This window comes from Dryobates pubescens, chromosome 17, assembly GCF_014839835.1.
Source record: "Dryobates pubescens isolate bDryPub1 chromosome 17, bDryPub1.pri, whole genome shotgun sequence".
Taxonomy (NCBI): domain Eukaryota; kingdom Metazoa; phylum Chordata; class Aves; order Piciformes; family Picidae; genus Dryobates; species Dryobates pubescens.
Genome location: NC_071628.1, coordinates 11,604,866 through 11,626,215, shown reverse-complemented (window position 1 = coordinate 11,626,215; position 21,350 = coordinate 11,604,866). Strand labels below are relative to the sequence as shown.

At 40.3% G+C, this 21,350-nt stretch overlaps 2 protein-coding genes across 2 annotated transcripts; both read right to left on the bottom strand.

The window, feature by feature from the left end:
* Positions 1-254: 254 nt before the first annotated feature.
* C17H15orf40 (chromosome 17 C15orf40 homolog) lies at positions 255-3,595 on the bottom strand. The gene is made up of 4 exons (XM_054169241.1): positions 3,487-3,595; positions 3,282-3,408; positions 2,309-2,436; positions 255-1,194 (listed from the first exon to the last, which is right to left on the bottom strand). The coding sequence occupies exons 1-4, from the start codon at positions 3,559-3,561 to the stop codon at positions 1,102-1,104; spliced, it is 423 nt and encodes a 140-aa protein (XP_054025216.1). The 5' UTR covers positions 3,562-3,595; the 3' UTR covers positions 255-1,101.
* A 495-nt stretch (positions 3,596-4,090) lies between these two features.
* Positions 4,091-20,366, bottom strand: BTBD1 (BTB domain containing 1). Its single transcript, XM_054168884.1, has 8 exons — positions 19,923-20,366; positions 13,568-13,724; positions 12,945-13,050; positions 11,100-11,297; positions 10,658-10,850; positions 10,040-10,127; positions 5,988-6,134; positions 4,091-5,127 (listed from the first exon to the last, which is right to left on the bottom strand). The coding sequence occupies exons 1-8, from the start codon at positions 20,327-20,329 to the stop codon at positions 4,969-4,971; spliced, it is 1,455 nt and encodes a 484-aa protein (XP_054024859.1). The 5' UTR covers positions 20,330-20,366; the 3' UTR covers positions 4,091-4,968.
* Positions 20,367-21,350: the final 984 nt, after the last annotated feature.

Genomic DNA, 21,350 nt, shown 5'->3' with positions numbered 1-21,350 from the left:
AAGATAGGGCAATTTCAGACATCAGCAGTGAGACAGATGAAAAAGCAAACTCCAACCAGAGTCATGTGTGGTATCATATACTTTTTTTGGGAAATACTAGTTAAATCTTACTCTGATCTCTCAAGTATGATACAGAAGTTAAGCCTTCTCATCAGCCCTGAGACTGTAGCTGTCCATTTTGTTTCAGATTTCTTGTTCTGTCCTACAAATGACTCCACTCAGTTCTCCATGGGTTGGAGTACTACTCGTTTTTGAACCAAGGAAGGACTGGGGGAAAAAATAATGATCCTGTTTAAAAACAGCATTCTAATAAATGTAATAAATGGCTCCTAGGAAACAATTATTTGGGGTTAAAAATATAAACAGAAATCAAAATTAGAGCATACTTTTTGCCTCTTTTATTTAAAACAGTTGAAACACTTGACATACATTTGGCAAGGATACAGCACTGTATCTCTACCTTCCAGGAATCTAACACAGAATACTACAAAGCAGCACTCTATGCAATTACTAGGTCCTGGGCCAGTTTTTCATACTGCAAACTTCTGGGTTTGTTTCAGTTGTTTAGGTGATTCTGCTTTTAGCTTGCCTGCATCATCAACATCAGTATATTGGCTTTAAATATGTTAATTTTAGATGTACAAACGTGCACCCAGTGCAAAATTGCTAGATACTGAAGAGAACCTTCCTTACCATTGAGACAGACTTACCCTTTAGTACCACAGGCACCACTTTTCATATTGAAGCCTGTCACTCCAAGCCTTTCACTTTGTTAACCAAAGTTTGTTTCACTACAACAAGTCTTTTTAAACCATTTTAGGGACCAGGAAAGAGGGAAAATCTTACCAACAGGAAACTCTCCAGAGGGAAGAAGTCTACAGTGACAGAAGCAGATACAAAGCCTTGGTACAGACAAGTTTTTTTAACCAAACCTACAAAAACCCATCAATTATACAGCAGCTACATTAATAAAAGGGGTGGAAGGGAAGAAGTCTTTCCACAATCATTACCCACATTCTCAACAGGACTAGATTTACATAAGAGAGAGTATCAGTCCATTTACCACGATGCATTTTCCCATTTTCCACTCTTGCTTTAAGGTCAACTGGAAGCTTCCTTTTTCAGTTTTTCTAAAATGTCATCTGGTGTCATCGATACCAAAATCTTCACCACTTTTTCACGTGATTTACCACCCTGGTTTAGACACACACACAAAGGAAAACATCTTTCAGAGAATCACCATCAAATACACATTTCACAAAAATCTCACTGTAATGCCAACAAACTAAGTACTTTGAAAATAATCCTTAAAAGTGTGGGAATGCATCAGGAGAAGGTTGCTCATCCAATGTCCTTTCTAGTTATTTGAAAGGTGAAAAATAAGTGTTGTCACACTAATGAGGAAATTTGCCCATGCTGCAGGAAAAGCAAGATTCAAACCTTCACATCTCTACCTTTTGGTAACACAGTGCTAAATGCATCAGTCACATTGCCATTTACCACTATCCTTTAACAGACTTCTACAGATACTACATTATAGCAAGAAACAAAAATAAACGGCACAAGTTTTCCTTGTGCTTTTATCTTCATAAACTATAAATGAACATGGCTGGAAAGACTGACTTTTAAGTACAATGAATTAATAAAACAAATTATTTATTCAGCACAATGAATAAAACAAAGAGTTTCCAATTGCCAGAGTCATGACATGTAAAGTCTACAACAAAGAAGCTCGAGGCCTAGCTACAATCCAAGAGCTAATATGTGCTCTTGCTTATGTGTGACAGTTGTCAGAAAATTTTCACTCAAATACAAAGTTACTTCAAAAAACCCACAAAGTTGTCTGTAAAATGCACATTCTCTGCTAAACACAAATTTTGTGAAGTGCATTTGACATGAAAACAAGAGAATCTTTGAAAAGCACAGAAAACATGAACCATGCAAATCTGGAAAAAATAGAATAGAATAGAACCAGGTTGGAAGAGACCTTCAAGATCATCGCGTCCAACCCATCAACCAATCCAACCCACCTAATCAACTAAACCATGGCACCAAGCACCCCATCAAGTCTGCTCCTATTGTGAGAACTATTAGAATTAAAGACCACAAGACCAGCTGTGGTTCCTCCTGTATTAGGCTTGTTCTCAATGAAACATTCCATTAACTTGAGTAAACACCTTTAAAGTGTCTTTCGGACTAAACTCAGAAAGCGGTTCTCTGTACTCAATTAGTAATTTTCAAAATCTTGAATTCAAATTGCAGAAGAGCAAAAACTTAAAGGAAAAACAAACAAGAAAAAAGGAAGTACCTTCTCTAATATAACGTCACTCTTCTTCACTTCTAGCACCTTAGAGAGGTAGCGACACAGCTCTGCATTTGCCTCCCCATCTGATGGAGGTGCAGCAATAGCTACACCTACTGCCTCAGCTGTCACATCTATAACAAACATTTTAAGGATTTTATGCTCAAAATGTTCAAAACACCTAGTTGTTTTCTTCTGAAATGAAGAAATACTTTCAAAAGGACTTTAATTTAAAAACAAATAAAAGTACAGATCAGGAGGTAAGGATTTTTTTTATGCTCCATAAATTGCCTTAGCTTAAAACTGTCAGCCAGTACAAAGAAAAATAATCTTCTGAAACAATGAAAAGAGAAGCCTTCAGACCTGTCTCAGAGCACAGCCATGAATGTTTTTCACACAATGAGGCACTGTTCTATGTCGCCCATTCTGCTTCAGGTCCAGGCCAGTTAAGTACCATGTACCATAACACATATCAGGTTACCTCACCAGAAAGAAAAAGGCGTAATAAATAAACAGGCCATAGAGCTATGCTCTCGATTTCCTTATGCTGACAGTTGAGTCTGGGTTCTTCACTACAGCCCACCTGTCAGTCTCATACACCTACCTGTAAAAAAAAAAAAAAAGGCATTTAATTTGTACACAAACCAGACATGCAGAAGGAGAACAAATTTTATTGGGTCAAAATTTATAATTCAAATTAAAGCGCACCACCTTTCGTGGCACAAAGCGGCCTGTGTCAGACTGAAGCGCAGACCAAGCGCGTTTGCTGTGGTTAAAAACGCCTCCACCACTCGTCGGGACACGAGCGACGGGAGCATCTCAAACCCCGCTATCAACCTGCGTTCCGACCCGCCCGCCAGCGCGGGCTGCCCCGGCCGAACGCAGCAAGCTCTCCCGAGAGCCTCCCTCCCAGACGGCAGCGCCGCGTTCCCGGCGCGGGCAGGCAAAGAAGGCCGACCCGTCGCGCCGGCGGCCCCACCTGTGACGGCACTACACCGAGAGCCGGGCTTGGCGCGAACCGCCACCCTCACACAGCCGTCGCCTGTCGCCACCACTGGGCCCGCGGCGACTTCCGGTTCCGCGGACCCCTTCCCAGCTCCTTTTCCCTGAAACAGAAGAACAGGCGCGGTCACCACGGGCACCACCTGCTTGCCGCCACCTCCCGGGAACTCCCCCCGCCGCACCTTTCGGGGCATAGCCCCACCACGACTCTGCACCGGCGCCGCCAGCAGCCGCCGGAAGCCGGCGAAGCCCCGCATAGCATTACCCTTCCGGCAACACTGTTGGTCCCGCCCCGCGCTGGTCCCCGGAGAGGCGGAAAGGGCGGAGCCGTTCCGTAGCAGGGCCCCCAAGAGTACGCTGCAGCTTGGGGTGCCTTTGGCTAGCTTCTGCTGGCGTCTCCCTGCTCGCCCCGGTGGGACCGGCGCAGCAGCGTCCAGCGCGCCTCGATGTCCAGCCCTGGCTGGCGGCAGCTGGCGCGTATGGACCCAGCCACGGTGAGACAGGAAAGCCTCCTTGCAAGGGAAACGCCGATCACATCCGAGCAGAGCAGGCGGCTCGAAATGCACAGACTTGCGGTAAAGATTGACGGCCATGAAGGTCTTGGCTCTCAAAGCCCGTGTAGCAAGCATGTAAAGAGAGCCAGGAAAAGGGAAAGTTTTTTTGGGGGGTTTCTTTCTGTGGTTCCTTTTTTTATGTCGTGTGCCACCCCTAGCCCCCACTTATTTGGGGGAGGGTACAGGATGTTGTAGAGGAAGAAATTCCACAATGACACAGCACATAGTGCAAGAAGACACCAAATACTATATGCATACATCTATTGCATCAAATTAGTGTATACAGTTGTAAAACTAGTTGTATACAAATTATCCTTAGTTCATAGTTTTAGTATGAGGATGTCCAATAATAAAATTGTATCATTACAAGTCTGCTATTCTTATTTTCACATTATAAATTTTCTTTTAGGCACATACGTATATACAGTGGCTATTTCTATAACCAGCTCTGCATTCCAAAACAGCCCTTCTGAATTAAGAGAGATTCTGCAAAGATCTGTTTGTTGCTAAATATGAGTTAGTATTTCTTCAGTGGACCTGCAGGTACTGGCTTCCAGTTGAAGTTCATGAGATATCCATGGCTCTTCCAAGAAGTCACAATGATAGCAACATGAATCCAGCTTGGCTGATGTATTCCAGAAAAAATATTGTAGCAGTTCATGTCCATAGGGTCATTACAAGGTCGTTTTGGAAAGAAATGTAAACTGGGACTACAGCAGCAGTTTTACTGTCTTTTAAGGACAGGTTATGGAAAATACACACAAGAAGTTCATAATGAGTAAGGATTTTCCAGTTCAAAAAAACATGTGTTTTACTTATATGATAAAAAGAGTGAAAATACAAAGCAATTAATCACATGATACTACTTAAACCAGTATTTCAATAGACACTAGTATTATTCCATTTGATGCTTTGTTAAGAGGAAAAATTAAATTAGATTCTGCAAATTAACAATGCAGAGAAAGTAGCTTTTCTGGTATACCTCTCAAGTTAGGTTTTTTGCCCCCACATGTGCATGTAGTTTCACAGAACAGAACTGCTGCCAAGTCCACTGATACCCTTCCAGATGATGTCCACTAATACACAGACACATTGAAGCTGACACTGAAATTATGTATAAAATATTATTTCTGGTATCTGTCCATCTTCTATTGATGTACCATTGTTGTTACCTGGTGAACTATAAAAGACAAAGCATGTTTTGCTAGCAGTAGGAGATTCATGGATCACTTTCTTCAAACCTTTTGTTCCATAGTGGGAATCGGGACCCTGAAAACCACAAGAGAGAGCAATTTATGCAAGTGAGCATCAAGATCCATAAAAAGTTGAAATCCTAACACTGATTTAGGTTATTTTAATAGTATAAAACTGTGTACAGTAGTATACAGTATATATACAGTAGTATAAAACGGGTACAGCACAGTCACAGACAAAAGAAGCAAATGCCCTGTGCCTAAAGAACAAAACAAAAAGTTACTCTGATAGCAGACTTAAGTCACTTGATTTTACCAAAGTAGTAGTGAATATTTTCTGATACTTCTCCTTGTCTATACTCCCACTTAGTTCCCCACCTCAGCATCTTTTAATGTGAACGTTTTTTTTCTATCCCACTCCACTTTGATTTCTGTATTGGGAGTTGTTTTAAAAGAGTATTAAATTATTTGAGAGAACACTATATACTTGTCCATAACATTGAGGGGAGACTTTCCTAGAACAAGTAATCCTTTCCTATACTTCAATACTAGTATATAAAAAGTCATTAAGAAAAGTTTTCCATTTTCTTGACACTACCTAGTGGTTAGAATATTCTTTATAAGACAAAATCCAATTTAAATCTTGACAGCTGTCAGATTAAATATTCTAGATAGTGTTTTTGCACACCCAGAACCAGTGACTTCCATTAAGACTCATTCTAATTATTACATCAAGGCAGAAAGTGGAAAGGCACAAAGGATCCAGTTATGAATTTTGTGCTGTGGCACATCAGAGAGGCAGCACCTAGTTTAGCACTAAACTTAAAATGAATTTAAATTCAATATCCAGAAGATGTTTTCCCTATCAGAAGGCAGATAAAAGAACCAGTCTTGCATCAAAATAACAGTTTCGTCTGTACTGTTAGGCATTCTTACTTTCAATGTTGCACAAGCTGTGTAGCAAACTGTTGGCAAAATCTCTATAGGTTCTTTGAACATGACTCTGAATGTGCTGGCTGTTCCGTCACAGCTAAATCCAGTATCATTTTGTCCTAGCGTTTGATTCTTCTCGTAATCAATAATCTGTACAAAGACATGGAAACAGCATTTTCATATTTACCAGCTTGAGAAAGGTTCTTATTGTATATGCATTAGAACGATGACAAGCAAACACTTGCCTACTCCACCCAGTTTAATTGCAAGGGTAGCACAATGTCAGAACTGGAAAATAGGGTGTCATTTCCCGATACCATTAGGGTTGGCCCAGCAGCATGCCAAACAATGGCTTGCAAGTTTTACACAGGCTGACCCTGAATCTGTGGGCTAGACTTGGCACTGCTCCAACCAGGTCATGGTCTTTGCTTGGCAGATGAAAAATTGCTCTTATACCTTCAGCTTCTGACCTTCAGCTGCTACATATAAACCTGTACGTAGATTTGCTGATTTTTGTATACCTGCACAGCCCACATGAGGGAAGCACATTTGCTGGCTGTGGCTAATTTAGAAAACAAGTTTTCACAGATAAGACAAGCAGTCAATGATATATTCTTAAAACAAGAATTCACAAAATTATACAATGTATTTCTAGTCTAGATTCAACATAAAAATTACACTCAAGACTACATACTTCTTTTTTTGCTTTCAATTTTAGTGGTGACTAGGAATCACTAGCTAAGATGTAGTAATAGCCAACACTTCTCATTTTGGCCAGCAATCGTGATCCATGCTGCCTAGCACCTCTTGCAGAAGTTTGGTATTAGAACTTCAGGATAATGTGAACACTGATTACTGCATGAACACATTATTACTGCACAAGAATCCTTTCATTGTTAAACTGCCATAAAATGTTTTTATATTGCACAAATGAGATGAAACCTTATTCCAGGCAAAATGTGCTCAAATTCAAACACCACCCCCCCCCCAACCACAACTAGTAAAAATATTAACAATTATAATGCTGAAGACCTAGAAAGATGTATTTGCAATATACATTAGCACTATTTGAAGTACTCTGCTGGTAATAACACAGGTCCAAGAAGAGAGGTACACACACAACACTTAAGTATCGGACTGAAAAAAATTTTGACAAGAAAGTTTTAGATTCATCAGGACTGGTAATACTTCCAGAATAAAGAAAATCTGTCAAGATAGATAGCCTTCATCTGATCAGGAACATGTTTTTTTCATGGGAGCCTCTATCATTCCCACTTAATATGCCATGGTTTGCCTTGCAAGAACTAAATTTTCAGATTAAACAAATCCAAACAAGCAGAGGGAGCACACCAAATGCTCTCATCTGCTGAGAAGAACTGGGCAGAGAGGATCTAACAAGGGTTAATGCAAAGTAAAAATCCTCAAATGTGTATAGTACAGCTGCTAGGTCCTCAATACCAACCTCTGTTCTAAAGATCCAGTCTAGTGCACTATGCTACTTGTTTATGTAGATGTCTAATTAGAGAAAACCACTTGGCACTTCATATTGAGAAATTTGCAAGTGAGTTTTTAAACTGAGGAATGTGGAAAAGCCAGTAAATTCCTTCAGAATCTCATTACAGATACCTTCTGTTCAGATCACAAAAGGAAAGGCATAGCATTTTTTTTCTTAAGAGACAGACATGAAATTCCTATGGTTAAGTACAGGATGGTCAGAGAAAAGTAATCATCATATAGCAAACAGAAGAAAATAGATATTTAAATAGGATGCCAAGAAATGAACCAAAGCAGCAGTTCCAGCCCACGCTAGAAGTCTCTTTAATAAGATAGGGACAATTGAATTTCTGCCCCTAAATAAAGCCACAGCTTCTTTCTTTCATAAGATTTCCCACATCCTTAATAAAAGCACAACACAGTAAAACTGTGCCAGTCACAGAATGCAGATACCTTGTTAGAAAGCCTAGAATGATATAAAGTCTAATGTTAATAAAAAACAGAATTCAAATAGACTGAAGTTCCATATTTAAAAGGAAAAAAATGTAGTGCTGGATCAATATTACTAGAAGACAATCCTGACCACAATACACTAACAGATACCAAACAGGCTACAAGAGCAGGAAATATAATTTTAGTGGCATCTTCAATTACCCACTCAGACCATGCAAGTGTCAGATGAGGACATGAAGCAAGGGTGACATTTTTAGATGCTATCACTGACCATTTCGTGAGCTTGCTAACCAATTGCTCAGTAGGAAGAAACACAGCCCTTGACTTGGTTCTGAGTGATGAGCAGGATAGGATTCTAAATTTTGTAATGGGAACACTATGTAAGCGTCCAGAATACACTTGGAGTCAATGCTCCCACATGAACAGCAAAAGCAAATCCACCACAGTTGTGCTAAATTTCAAAAGGAGAAAAATGAGGGAGCTTGTTCAAAAGAAGCAATTAAGAAAATCAAATCCTTGTAAGAAGCATGCAGACTACTGAAGGACATCACATGCCCAAGTACAGTACTGGTACACACCACCTAGTAAGTCTTGAGAAGAGGGGTAAAAAAAGCTGGCAGGGCTGATCAGCAAATTTATTACTGGAAACAAATAAACACATGGCATCCTGTAGAAACACAAAGTTGTATCCAGATTAGAACAGAAAGGTTCAAACTGAGAGTAAAATGTAAAAAAATAAAGGAAGCTCAAAGGTGGTTTAAAAACAGCTATCTGAAAGCACCAAAAACAATGTTAAACCATTTTTTAAACATAGCAAAAAGTCCTGCAGAATTTCTAGTGGGCTGAACAGCATGAAGATATAAAATGAGTAGCCACAGGGTAAGGTCATGTAGGAGCCTGAAGAATAGCAATACAAAACAATCATTTACCAGCAGAAGAAAACAGAAAGATTCCCATGCTAGGACAACATTTTCAGCAAACCTAACACTGAAATAACTTTACAGAAGCAGTAACAGTAACATGCATCCTTCTGCCCCAGACTGAATCAGTAGTAAATATATCAATCTTTCAAAAACTCAGGGCAAGGGCAAGCCTGTAAGCCCCAGTATGTGTACCAGGTGAGCGAAGAATCTAACAAATACCCAGATGGGTCAGACAAACGGTCCAATACACAGACAATGGCAACAGAAGATGTTGCTGAAGGCTAGCACCAAGTTAGGGCTCTGTTGTCCCTTACTTCCAGCATCCACACCTGTTCTGGTAGGAGTAAACATGTTCTAATACCACCAAATTCAAAACAGTATCTGCTTCTCGTGGCAATATGTTTATTGTCTTCTGCACTGAGAAAATACTCTTACTGGATTTGATGATCTTCTGCTAGTATCAGTAAGAGTCTTGTCATTCTAATACTCTGGGGTTTGAGTTAAGGGTTCTGCACGTACTTTATCCATTCCCTATAGTGTCTTTCCCTACAGACAAAACCCTCACCTTTTTTATCTCCCTTCATAAAGCAGATGATGTAATCCCTTAATTACTTCAATTATGTATTGTGTGAGACTGGGTGCTGCACACAAGATGTGGGCATACCTGGCTTTCATACAGCAACATAACATTACCTTTTAGCTTGTTTTCTCTTCCTACTGACACAGTGGGCTTTTTAAGCAGTCACTACACGTTGGGTTACTGACTTCAGAGAGCTGTTGCTGACAAATTCCAGACCTCTTCCCTAATTTACTAGAAACTTTATTAAACGACAGATTTTGTGCACAACTGAACAGAAATTCCTCTGCAGAAAGCTTACAGGAAGTCAAAGTTTGACTCTTCTTTCCCAAAGATTTACCAGGAACTACTCAATAGAGAAACCAAATGGGTCTTGCGAAACCCATACCAGAAATGATTGAAGAACAGGAGAATACAGCAGAGAGGGAAAACAGTGTTACATTGTTCTTACTTTTCCCTAGTCATCCGCTTATGACCACTCCTGGTGACAAAACACAGCTTAAGATTCATGGCCTATCATTTGCTCCTACCCAAATATACACCAAACCTTTTGCAAGTGCTGCAAGTGTAGTTTCCATGTAAGCCTATTTAAACAGAATATACCATACCTGTATATTAACTTGATAGTCTGTGGGTCCGTGAATAGATCCATATAACCCAAATCCCACTATGGAAATTCTTCTATTAACTGTGAACCTAGTAACACATAAACCAAGAAAGGAATTTAAACTGTGATAGGTGCATTACCTTACTCCCAGTCAACTAGAAAAAAAAAAGACCCTACTGAAGAATAAGCAGGTAAGATGAAAAAGACTTACTTTATTTTTTAATAGCAAGACTAAGAAAATTGCTTTGTAAGGTATCAGCTTTATAGATTACAGCTTTGTTAATCCCCAAGACACTCAGTGTCACTAAATGAAAATTAACCAGGTTCTTTTGAGTATCTCCAAAATAACAACACATCAAGACTAGGTATTGTAAAAAGGAGTATACAGCTAACACCCAATCACTCTAGAGTGCACCCAATCCTTTTCAACTTTGTTCTTGGGTACTTTATAATTTTATGCACACCACAATCTAAGTTACTGTACAACAAAAACAAAAGAGCAAATGTGTCCAAACAGGACCAGCATGTTTGTTGCTGTATCTTATGTGAAAAATGTTGAGTAACACATTCCCTTTCTTCCCACACTTCTGTCTCTCCTCTTCAGTTTCAAAAGCCATACCTAATCCGATCACTTGTTCCACTGTAGCCCCAGCGACTCTCCACTTGCTGGAACCTGTTAATGCTGCATTCTTTTCCTCTAAGGCAACATCTTGGTCGGTCAATATAATCTACTTTAGGTTTAGGATTGACAGTAAAATGCAAAAAGAGATTTACTACTTCCCGATCTGACAAGATTCCAGATTGAGCAGGGCCTGTGAAAAGAAAACTTCAAGGTGATTCAAAGAACTACTCCAACTGTTGTATTTAATTTACAGATTTACAAACTGAAGATGACAAAATGATCAGAGCATATTCTTGAGAATGTTTGGCTTTCATTTGTGCATCACAACTTTCATTAGTATGATATTAGTAACAGAATAGAGTGTTATGCCTCTAACCACTCACAGATGAACAGTGCAGAGATACAGTCTGACAGTAAGATGAAGAACCCCAAAACTCACCTGCTGCAAACTCCTCAATAGTCATTAATGGAAAACGGATTAAGGAAAGAGCTCTTCCAAGGACTTTTTGTTTGTTTCCAAATGTCACAGGCAGTTGCTGTCTTTGACACTCTGCTTCTGCCCAGCGAACAACAGCTCCGAAGAGTCTACTTTCCCGAATACTAAGGGTATCCCTTTCTAGAACTGCACATAATGTGTCTGAAGAAGAAAGACATTAACAGATTTAGGTGTTTTCATCCAAGCCAGTAACAGTGCTTTAAGTAAGCTTAAAATGTTAAGTAAACGCTAAGAAGATTCATATTAAGGCATCAAAGATAACACAACTTGTGTATAAAGAAATCTTTCAATGATGTATAGACTCCATACTAAAAATAAAAAAATCATTTCCCTGCTATGAAGACAGCATACAAACTTTCTGCTTCATTCCCAAGAGTGTGACTATGTATAATCTATGTAGGGACAACCAGTATCCCAAAGAATTTCCACACCTAGCACAATATCATAACTGGAAGTGAACAAATGGTGAATCCACACTGCTAAAAAGCCAAGTTATTAATGATGACATTGTCACATTCTCATCCTAGTAATTACCTGCCTGTCTGGATGAACTACAGACACAAGCAGCAGTGGTGCACACAAAACTGGCTTAAGGATGGATGAAAGCGATCTACAACATTGACTTATTAGCCACCCACATAGCTTTACGGTGGAACATGGGATGTGAGGCAAGGTACTCACATGTTTTACAAAAGCAAGTTTTCCTGCTTTTCTTACTCATTCTGACCTCTTATCAATAAGAGGTATGCAAAAATGTGCAGTGTCTCGCAGAACATAAGCCTGGAAAAATATATTTACAAGGGCATGTAGCAATAGGACAAGAGGCAATGGTTTTAAATTAGAACAGGGTAGATTTAGGTTGGACAATAAGAGGAAGTACTTTACAATGGGGATAGTGATATACTGGAACAAGTTGCCCAGAGAGGCTGTAGAGATGCCATCCTGGGGACATTCAAGGACAAACTTGATGGGGCCCTGAGCAATCTGATCTAGTTAATGATAGCCCTGCTCACTGTGCAGGGGGGTTGGATGACCTTCGAGGGTCCCTTCTGACCTGATGCATTCTATGATTCATAGTCTGAATTTTTTGTCCTCTTTGGGAATTTCTACAAGACCTAAAACTGCACAAGGAATGCTTGAGATCACAGAAAATACCACATTGGAAAGTCTAAACAGATTTGGACTTAGCAAGAGTAGAGATGAAAACTCAGTCTGGGTACAAATCCCACTGAACAAAAGTCAACAATGACTTTACAATTTCTTTAAACAGCTGGAATATCTTCCTTCAGTCTGAGTTTTTCAGACAGTCTAACTGAATTGCAGTAAAATCTTAGACACATAGTAACAATGAAATTAAATAAGCAGATTTACAACTGCTAGCTTTTCATACAAGATGAAACACAGAAAGCAGCAGCTTAGATTTTTGTTTGCTTGTTAACAGATTTCAAAATTTGTACCTATCTATGCAACTCTGAGCATGTGGCAACAAAATAGTGTGTTCCCTGTTACATGCAAACAGGAAGTATGGATCCCTTAGAGACAGGGCATAGCACTCAGCAAAACCTTTGGCTTTAAAATAAGAGTAGTGTTATCATGGAGGGAGCCCCAGTATGCTGACATTAATTAAATAGGGACCCAACACAGTGGAACATTGCTGAGGAGTAGAGCTCAAAGAAAAGCACCATAGAGGTGGATAATAAAACTTGTGCTGATTGTTGCAACAAAGTCTTCTCCTTTCACACAATTCCGTTCAGAAGTTTCATGCTTAGGACACACAAAGTAACTTACCTATATCAATATCAGTAAAGCCTTCTGCACTTATGGCATCCATAGTGCTTTTGTCTATTGTGTCAAGACAAAGACTAGCAAGCTGAGGTTCATCAAACAAACGAGCCTAAAAAGGTAAAGAAACACAGCTCAAGCATAAATTGACAAATCACTAATCTTAAAGCATTTTAACTCTAGTATAGATCTAAATTTTTAAAAAAGTAGATTTGTCTAAGTACTCTTTTATGTTTATATCTGAAAGAGCACTCAGAATTCTCAAAGGAGTAAGGAGAATCCACAAAATCCAAGTTTTCCTTTGTGCTTATTTTTAGTTAGATTGCCAAAACTACAAACAAATACATATTAAAACCACTACAATGAATTGAAGCACAGTATTAAAAAACAACTAAAAGATTCATCAAATATACTGTAGAATAATCTGTCTCCAGCCCATTGCATAGTTAAAAAAAGGCTTTCCTCCACATTCATAAGAAGCTAAGTCTGTAAAAATGCTGACAGGGCAAGACATTTTCATACATAAATTAGACTATGTGATAGCAGCCCCACTGTGAAGTAATATTTAGTCATTTCCCTCCAAATACTGATCTTTCTAGTAAAGCAAAACTAAGTTCAAGTTTACCTACTTGAGTAAGCAGCATAAAGGCATTATCTGCTCGGAGGTGCTTCGTTAGAAAATCCACACAATGTGCTTCCAGGGCTGGGACTGCGTACTTTTTAGCAGTGTATAAAGTAGTCATGACTGTTTCTGGACCAATTTGTACTTCATCTGAATAAAGAAACCTAGAAATCAATACACAAATACAGATCATAAAAAGGTATCTTGATGGGGGCAGTCACAAACAATATAACAGCCTCTGCATTTAGAGAATGGCTCAAAGATTTGCACTGTAAACATGCAACAGTTGACCATGAGGCATTTTTACAAATTAATAAGCTAGGGTTGAAGAAAGAATATTACATCAACCTAGTGGCATAGATTTATTTTAAAGAAGTATTACTCCCTACTACTGATCTGGCTGTACTAGCTATACATAGCTACTGAACTGTAAACAACAGCTGAGATGCAGAATTACTTAACATACAAATACATGCTCTTTTGATTCACCAGGAAGAGCTGTGTGTCCAAATGTCAATACATAACCCTCTATGGCTACATTACTGAACTCCACTTACTAACTGCACACTAGCTTCGCTGCCATGAATACAATAACGTCAAGGACTTCACTGTGATAATTTGTCAAGTTTACCATTCTGTAGTGTTGCAATGACAAGAAAGGGACCAATATTCTAGCAGATGACCTTGACTCTTCTCTTCCTGACAGCAAAACACTATCTTTCCTCCACTGTTTGAGCCTAGATGATTGGCTGACATTTTAAGCATAAGCTGTAAACCCAAAGGCTCCACCAAAAACAGGGAAAAAAAATTCTGTTTCATAAACAGCTGTTATTTGGGATCAGACAAGCTAAGATGTATTTTAAGATTATATATGGAACAATGACTTTTTGAAAGTAAGTTTTCTTACAGGTGACATTGAGGATGATCTTACCAATATTTCATAGGTTTTTTTCAGATACTAACCAAGAATATACTCTTGTGATTTGCAAAAATGCAGTGCTCCCCAATGCACAGGTGAGTAAACATTATAAACCAGGGCACATCAGCAAATGCAGAAATACCACAATGAAAACCATGCTTTTCATTTGTATTTCTTAATAGTCTTTGTTTAGAACCTCCTGATAATGCATGGCAAGCAACATAGAGATGGAAGTTATGGTTATAGGGATTTTAAAATGTAACATTAAGCAGATCATATTCAACAGGACAAACTTGAGAAAGTAATGGACTCAAACCTGATTGTAACATGGGGAGATCTAAGTACTAGAAACCCAGAATTAAAGTTTCAGCTGAAGTTCTTCACTGTTTATAGTTCTTACATTGCAAGAATGTAGAAGAGAAAATTCTCTCAGTAACCACTAACACACAACTAAATATGGCCTTCAACATTAAATCTGCTGCCACTTACCAAAAGGTACCTATTTACCATTACAATACTCTACTCTATTCAAATGGTCGGTTTTCACTTAAGAAATGCGAATGATGTTCTGGATTAATACTTCAAACTGGACTTCCATCAAACAGCTTTTAAAATGAATGAGTTTAATGAAATGTTGCCTTTTTCTCCAGTAGAAGTTTCATACCATTCATTTCAAATGGATTCATGAAAGCTACAGACTATTACTTGTTGATGAAAATGACGGGCTGACTTGCCAGTCACAATGACTGACAAATCTACTTTAAAGAAACTAAGATCTCATAGGTACAGTTTTGTATACCAAATTGATAAATAGTTCATTAAAGCACTAGAACAGCACATTTCTATTTTTTTAAATCTTAAAGCAAAACATCTATTTAAAATGTTCTAATCTTCCTGTCAGAACTTTATAGAGCTTGGAGTACAAGGCATGTTAACAGCTGAAAATTAACAGGCTGGAGGGTTTTTTTCCACCCCACAAAGGACACAGTTGAGGCTCTGTACTCCAATCCCTCCCCTGCTGTATGGCTGGGTATACATTAAAAAACATTCTCCAACTGAAAGTGTGTCTATGACAAACTATCCAGACTTACATGATTCAAGTTCTGACTGCTAAAAGGGGCACAGCTTCTCAGGCAGTAACTAAAACATCACTGTGTTATCAACACTGCTTTCAGTACAAATCCAAAGCACAGCCCCAAACAAGCTACTATGAAGAATTTAACTCCACCCCAGAAGAACCCAGGACATTTTCCACTCCTTACTGCATACTATTTTACACCATGCTGAAGTCCCACACTATCACAACACACCCTCACTAACCATCCCTTTCCCTCTAAAATGTACATAAATATCCATAAAAATGTTGAGTTTGTTTGGTCTACAACTTTGGGCTTCATCCATTATGGTATTCACTCAGGACAGGAGTTACTGGGCACTACTGACCTTGTAATCTGTTTCTAGACATCAATCACCCAGAGCATAACAACTCATAGTTGCAGAACACGATATAGTTGTAGACTTTGAGAAAACTCATGACAAGAGGCATCCAAATGAAGCAAGAAAGTCACATTGAAATATTAAAGCTATAAAATTGACCAGTTTTTGACAATGCCAATACTTTTTTGCAAAGTTCAAAGTCAAACAGTAGTCTTTTGCAAGTATTAAAAAGTATGAATTTTCAAAGTTAAAGGGTAGCTGCAAAAGCCATGAAAAATGGTAATGAAGTACATGGCTCTGGGATGCTGTATAGTCCTATTTCCCTTAAGTGTCAGATTACCATGATACATTCATCTACTCATAAAAGAGGAACTTCCAGGTGTGTCTTCCAAAAACCCCTCTGCTCATGTGCCAAAAGCTGCCTCTGTGTTAACTCTCCCATTTGTGGCACACCTGAACCAGTACACCTTTAAGACACTGTTCATCCTCCACCTAACTTTGAGGGGCTCAAGATCATTTACCCTTCCCCCTTGCCTTCTTCCCTTCTCTAGTCCCTGCTGAGACTTACAGAAACAACCTGCTCTTTAGATACTGACTAACTGGGGGGGGGAGGGAGGGTGTGTATGTGTGTGTGTATGTACACGGCAGAAAACCACTTCTAGTGACCAGGAAAAAACCAACCTATTTTCCCATTTTACATAAGCCTCTTATGAATTTTATGTCCCTTTTCTTTACTCTCAGGTCAGCTTTTCCCCTAGTCTTAGCATCTTCCCAGCAGCTAAGATGGTTTCACCATTATAAAAGCAGAGAGAAATCCCTCCAGTTAATCATGATTACCCCTTTATTTACTGCTTGCCAAAGCAAAAAGATTTGGAAGATAGACTGGTATAAAGGAAAGTAAAGACATGGCACAAATTTACTATGATCAAAGGACAAATTAAATTACTGTAAATGTGCATGAAATGTAAAAAATCCAATTAAAAACAAAGTAAAAACCTAAAGGAGATTCTTACTGAGACAGCTTCAGTTTTTTTTATCACTACTAGCCAATTTGTATAGTTAGGGAAAAACATACAACAAAAAAACCCCAAACCAACCAACCAAAAACTCTTTACCTGGGAAGTAGATTTAAACTTTGTGACTTCGATATTATTTCTGCTCTTAAGGATTTATCTGTCAAACTACTGAAGTCACCTGCTTTTAAAAGCAGGCTCCTCTGTCTCATGTTTGAAAACTCTTCTGGCAAGAGAAGTACTGGATGATAAGCAAAAACACACACCACAGACCTTTCTATGCCTTTGAGCACAACTGTTTTCCAAGAAAGTTCTCTCCTCTTCCCCAGGCATTTTTAAAAAGCTTTCTCTTTTCTCATCTTTATAGTTAAGATTTTAGCCCATAGACAAGGAGGCCTACCCTACTTTCTCTGGGAGTAGGAAGAAACCCTAAACGGTTTTAGTACAATTACAGTGATACTATCGATTATAGTTCAGTTCATTATTTTTAAACACTTCAACTCTACAGATTTATTATTTTTAAGTTCCCTGTCAGGAGAAGGTAGCAACTGTAGCCACCAACCAACCACAAAACATTAACTCAGTGTCTATCAAGTATTTAAATTGTTCAGTTTCTAAGTACATTTTTGATTCCCCACAAACAATTCTTGAACTACCATCTATTTTGTGACAAAGCACTAACACTGATCAAAATTTACATCACAGAACACAGAAATGACAGTCTCACTGGACAGATTACAGACCAAATAAATTTAAGAGAATGGGAAAAACTCATTGAAAAATCTTTTCTTTTGGCCTTAAATTACAAGTTGTATTTGTCAGCAGACCTTTATAAAACATGTCAACCGAACAAAGGACCTAACAAACAACATGAGTAAATAAAACAGGAACAAGCTGTGGAACACTAATTAGTAAACTATCCCTAAAAGTCTTTGAAGCTCTTTCATTTTCATTTCACATTCACTTGCTATGCATATTCAAAGACCTCAACTTAAATTCTAGTTGAAGACTTCAAACTGGTCTTTGCAAATATTAAAAAGGGCAACCTATAAAAGGCAAACATCTTTGTCTTACCTCTTCTGGACAACACTAAGGAAAAAAAAGAAAAGGGCATCTTTTAGTTAGTATACTTTAAAAACCAGTGTATACAAGCATGGAAGAAGTCCAATACTTGTCTGTATTCATGAAGTTCTCCTTAGGTATCTTTTTAACAACATGTTGCAATTTGTATTTATTTCAAGAGATAGATAGATAGATGTACAACTAATGTGGAAGAAAGCCCTAAAAAGATGCCACATATTTCATAGCAAAGGAGACACTGAACCTCAGAAGTTTTAACAGTTCATCGGTCTGGTGCTAGTTGGACACCAAACAGGTATAATCAGTTCAGTTATGTAAGTCCCCTGGCCATTAAGTACTAGCAGCTCTACCAACACAAGATGTCTTTTGTTTGCTTCTAACAGCATCTCTTCATTCACTTCTACAGTTTTCAAATACCATCCTTCTTACCTTTACTTATAACTCTCTTATTTCCATGATTTTTTTCTAGACAAGCTTCCTTCCTTACACACACTTTGCAATCCCCCAATGATTTCTCCAAATATATGTGCACAGTCATTTACTTTTAACCTTTGAAACTATTTTGACTGGAAGACACTCCCTGCTGTCTCCCACTCTGCTGCACAAACTCTTCACCTTGCCATCTCTCCTTGCTAATCATACACAAAATAAATACAGTTCATTTGCTAACAGCAGTAGAGATATTGCTGCTGGTGGTGGTCTGTTTGTGGTTGGGTTTTTTTCAAATCAGTTGCTGCAACCTTTCTGTCCATGATTACTAAAAGGACTAGATGACTCTTTGCACAGTTCTTACCTGCTAGGCCTCAAAACAATATGAAAGTTTCAAAGATTTTTGAGTTTTTACCATTACAGAAAGCTTCAAGAAGCTACGTATTTCTTTCCAGGCAATAACATTACTTTTTATTCCCCCAAATCCATATTACAGAAATCTTTCTCATATATTTTATAGAGGTTTTTGCCTAGCAGAAGAGTTTCAAAGTAGTTTAGTTATCTTACCACATCACAGCTTGATGCACCAAGAAACTATCAGTGATTGTTTCTATGAACACCATTGATTTTATTTACCACTACAGTGAGCAATGGCAGATAAACCCTTCAATTTTGTGAGCATGAGGAGCAGCAGATTCTAATCTGCCCAAAGGAGAAATCACTAACCCATTTTACAGACTTCTTGACATCATTGTACTCATGGTCTCACTTGGGTGGTTTGCATGTAAAAAATCAGTTAGTTACTGCCTTCTGCTGCATGTTCACTGTCCACCCAAAAGTATCTGAGGTAAGGGTCATTAAAAATACGTATTATTTACTCTGGTAAAAGGGTACAACAATTTAGTACCACCAATGAAAAAGCACAGTGATTGTCAAGTAATATTTCGAAGTATCAAATTAAATCAAAACCTCGGTAGAACAGCCTCTGTCCTTTCTTCAGCATTATTAGGAGGTGGATGGACAGTTCCTATAATCTTACTTTAAAAAAAAAATAAAATCAAAAAGCCAAACCTGACACCTACCACTTTCAAAGTACTTTTCTGAATGGACAATTGGCTGCCCAATTTTTCTCCAAACCACTTGAGAAAAGGATGCCGAAAAAAGAGTAGGATGGGATCCAAACGTGTTCGCGAGTCTGTCTGACCTTGTGTGCCAGCCCATAAGGAGGTTATGCGCTTTCTCCTCATCTCCCTCCACGGACACGCACAAGGCGGCCCGGGGAAAGGATGGACGGTCTGGGGAGGGGACAGGCGGGGCCGCGGAGTGAGAAAATGACACCAGCGACAGAGCGGAGGCCTCGGCCCGGCCAGGCCCTGCCCCGCAGGCAGGCGATACCGGCGGGAGGAGACCCGCTCCCCGCCCCGTGACCACACTTCAAGAGCCCCCACCGTGCCCACCACCACCCGGCACCGCTGCGGCCTGACCTCAGGAGCGCCAGGAAGGCGGCGGGCTCCACGTCGGGCAGTTCGATCTCGGCCGAGGTGGTTGCCATGCCGCCGTTAAACATCGCGTCGAAGACGGCACTGCCAGCCGCGAGGACGAAGCGATGAGCGGGGATGCGCTGCTGGCCAGGACCAGGGGCCGCCCCGCCGCCACCACCACGGGGGCTGCCCTTGCCAACCACGAAGTGCACGTCGCTGAGGAGCTCGTTGGAGAAGAGGAAAGCGAAACGCTCCCGCAGCGAGCCCTTGGTGGCCTGCCAGTTGTAGAGCGGCTCCCGCTGCAGCACCGCGCCGGCCTCCGCCGCGGAGGCAGAAATGGTAGCAGCGGCGGCGGCGGCGGCGGCAGGTGCCTCCGCGGGCGGACCCGAGCTGCCGCCGGCAGCCGCCATCACAGCCCTGCTGGGCTGGGCTGGGCTGAGCCGAGCCGGGCCGGGCCGAGCCGAGCCGGGCGGAGCCAAGCCGGGCGGCTCCGTCGGCCGGCTGCACGCGAACCCCCGCCGCGCCCCCCGACGTCAGCTGCTCCCCGCCCCTGCGCCGCGCATGCGCCGCTGTCTCTCGCAGGCTCGTGAGGGGCGGCCGAGCCGTGGTGGCTCCTCTACCCTTCGCGGCTGCCCGCCGGGGCTGAGGGAGGCGGGCGGGGGCCCGGGGCGCTGGAGCGTGGCGTTGGGAGCACGGTGTTCCAGGCCTCGGTCGGGCCCTCCGGGTCAAGTCGTGCTGTCTCTGTCACTTGCCAGCTTTACAAAGGCGTCTGATAACCTGTGCAGTGGGAATGTGCTGCAAGAGCCGCGAAGAGCGAAAAAGCGGGCGTGCTATTCACGGAGCACTGCGACCGTCACGGAAATTTGTATCGCTATATGTAGGAGTCTTGTAACTATTAATTTTATGTACGTGGAATGCAAATTCGCTTTTATAATAACTTAGAATAAAGTCAACACCAAGGATTGATCACTGATTTTGGTGATTATGGGCACATCTGCCTTACAGCTCTTGCAGAAATGAAATTCATTTACAAAGTGAGTTGACATTTCGTGTTTCCTTCAAACTTCTGAGGAGAAAAAGCAGAATAGGTAATAACATAGCAGAGGGACAGTAGGGTTTTGTGCCTAACACGGTAGCCATCAAATCTAAGTTCCTTGGCCCAGAAAGCAGGGTGGTGAAATAATCTGGCAAATTCTGGCAAGGGTTAAGGTTAGGGTCGGGTTAGGGTTTGGGTTAGGGGCTAGAGTTCACAGAACCACAGAACATTTAGGGGTTGGAAGGGACCTTGGAAGGTCATCTAGTCCAAAACCTTTGCCAGAGCAGGATCACCTATAGTAGGTCATGCAGGAATGTGTCCAAGATGGTTTTGAATTAGTGTTAAAAGTCATCAGGTAGTGTCAAGTTGATGTTTTGGTTAGGTTTGGGTTTAGA

Coding starts and splice junctions, on each gene's coding strand:
- BTBD1 (XM_054168884.1), bottom strand. CDS start 20,329: ATGGCGGCTGCCGGCGGCAGCTCGGGTCCGCCCGCGGAGGCACCTGCC. Junction 13,051..13,567: donor CCTTTATGCTGCTTACTCAA/GTAGGTAAACTT, acceptor TTACCTTTTTAG/GCTCGTTTGTTTGATGAACC. Junction 10,851..11,099: donor TATTGAGGAGTTTGCAGCAG/GTGAGTTTTGGG, acceptor TTCTTTTCACAG/GCCCTGCTCAATCTGGAATC.
- C17H15orf40 (XM_054169241.1), bottom strand. CDS start 3,561: ATGCGGGGCTTCGCCGGCTTCCGGCGGCTGCTGGCGGCGCCGGTGCAG. Junction 3,409..3,486: donor GTGGGGCTATGCCCCGAAAG/GTGCGGCGGGGG, acceptor CTTCTGTTTCAG/GGAAAAGGAGCTGGGAAGGG. Junction 2,437..3,281: donor TCGGTGTAGTGCCGTCACAG/GTGGGGCCGCCG, acceptor TGTTTGTTATAG/ATGTGACAGCTGAGGCAGTA.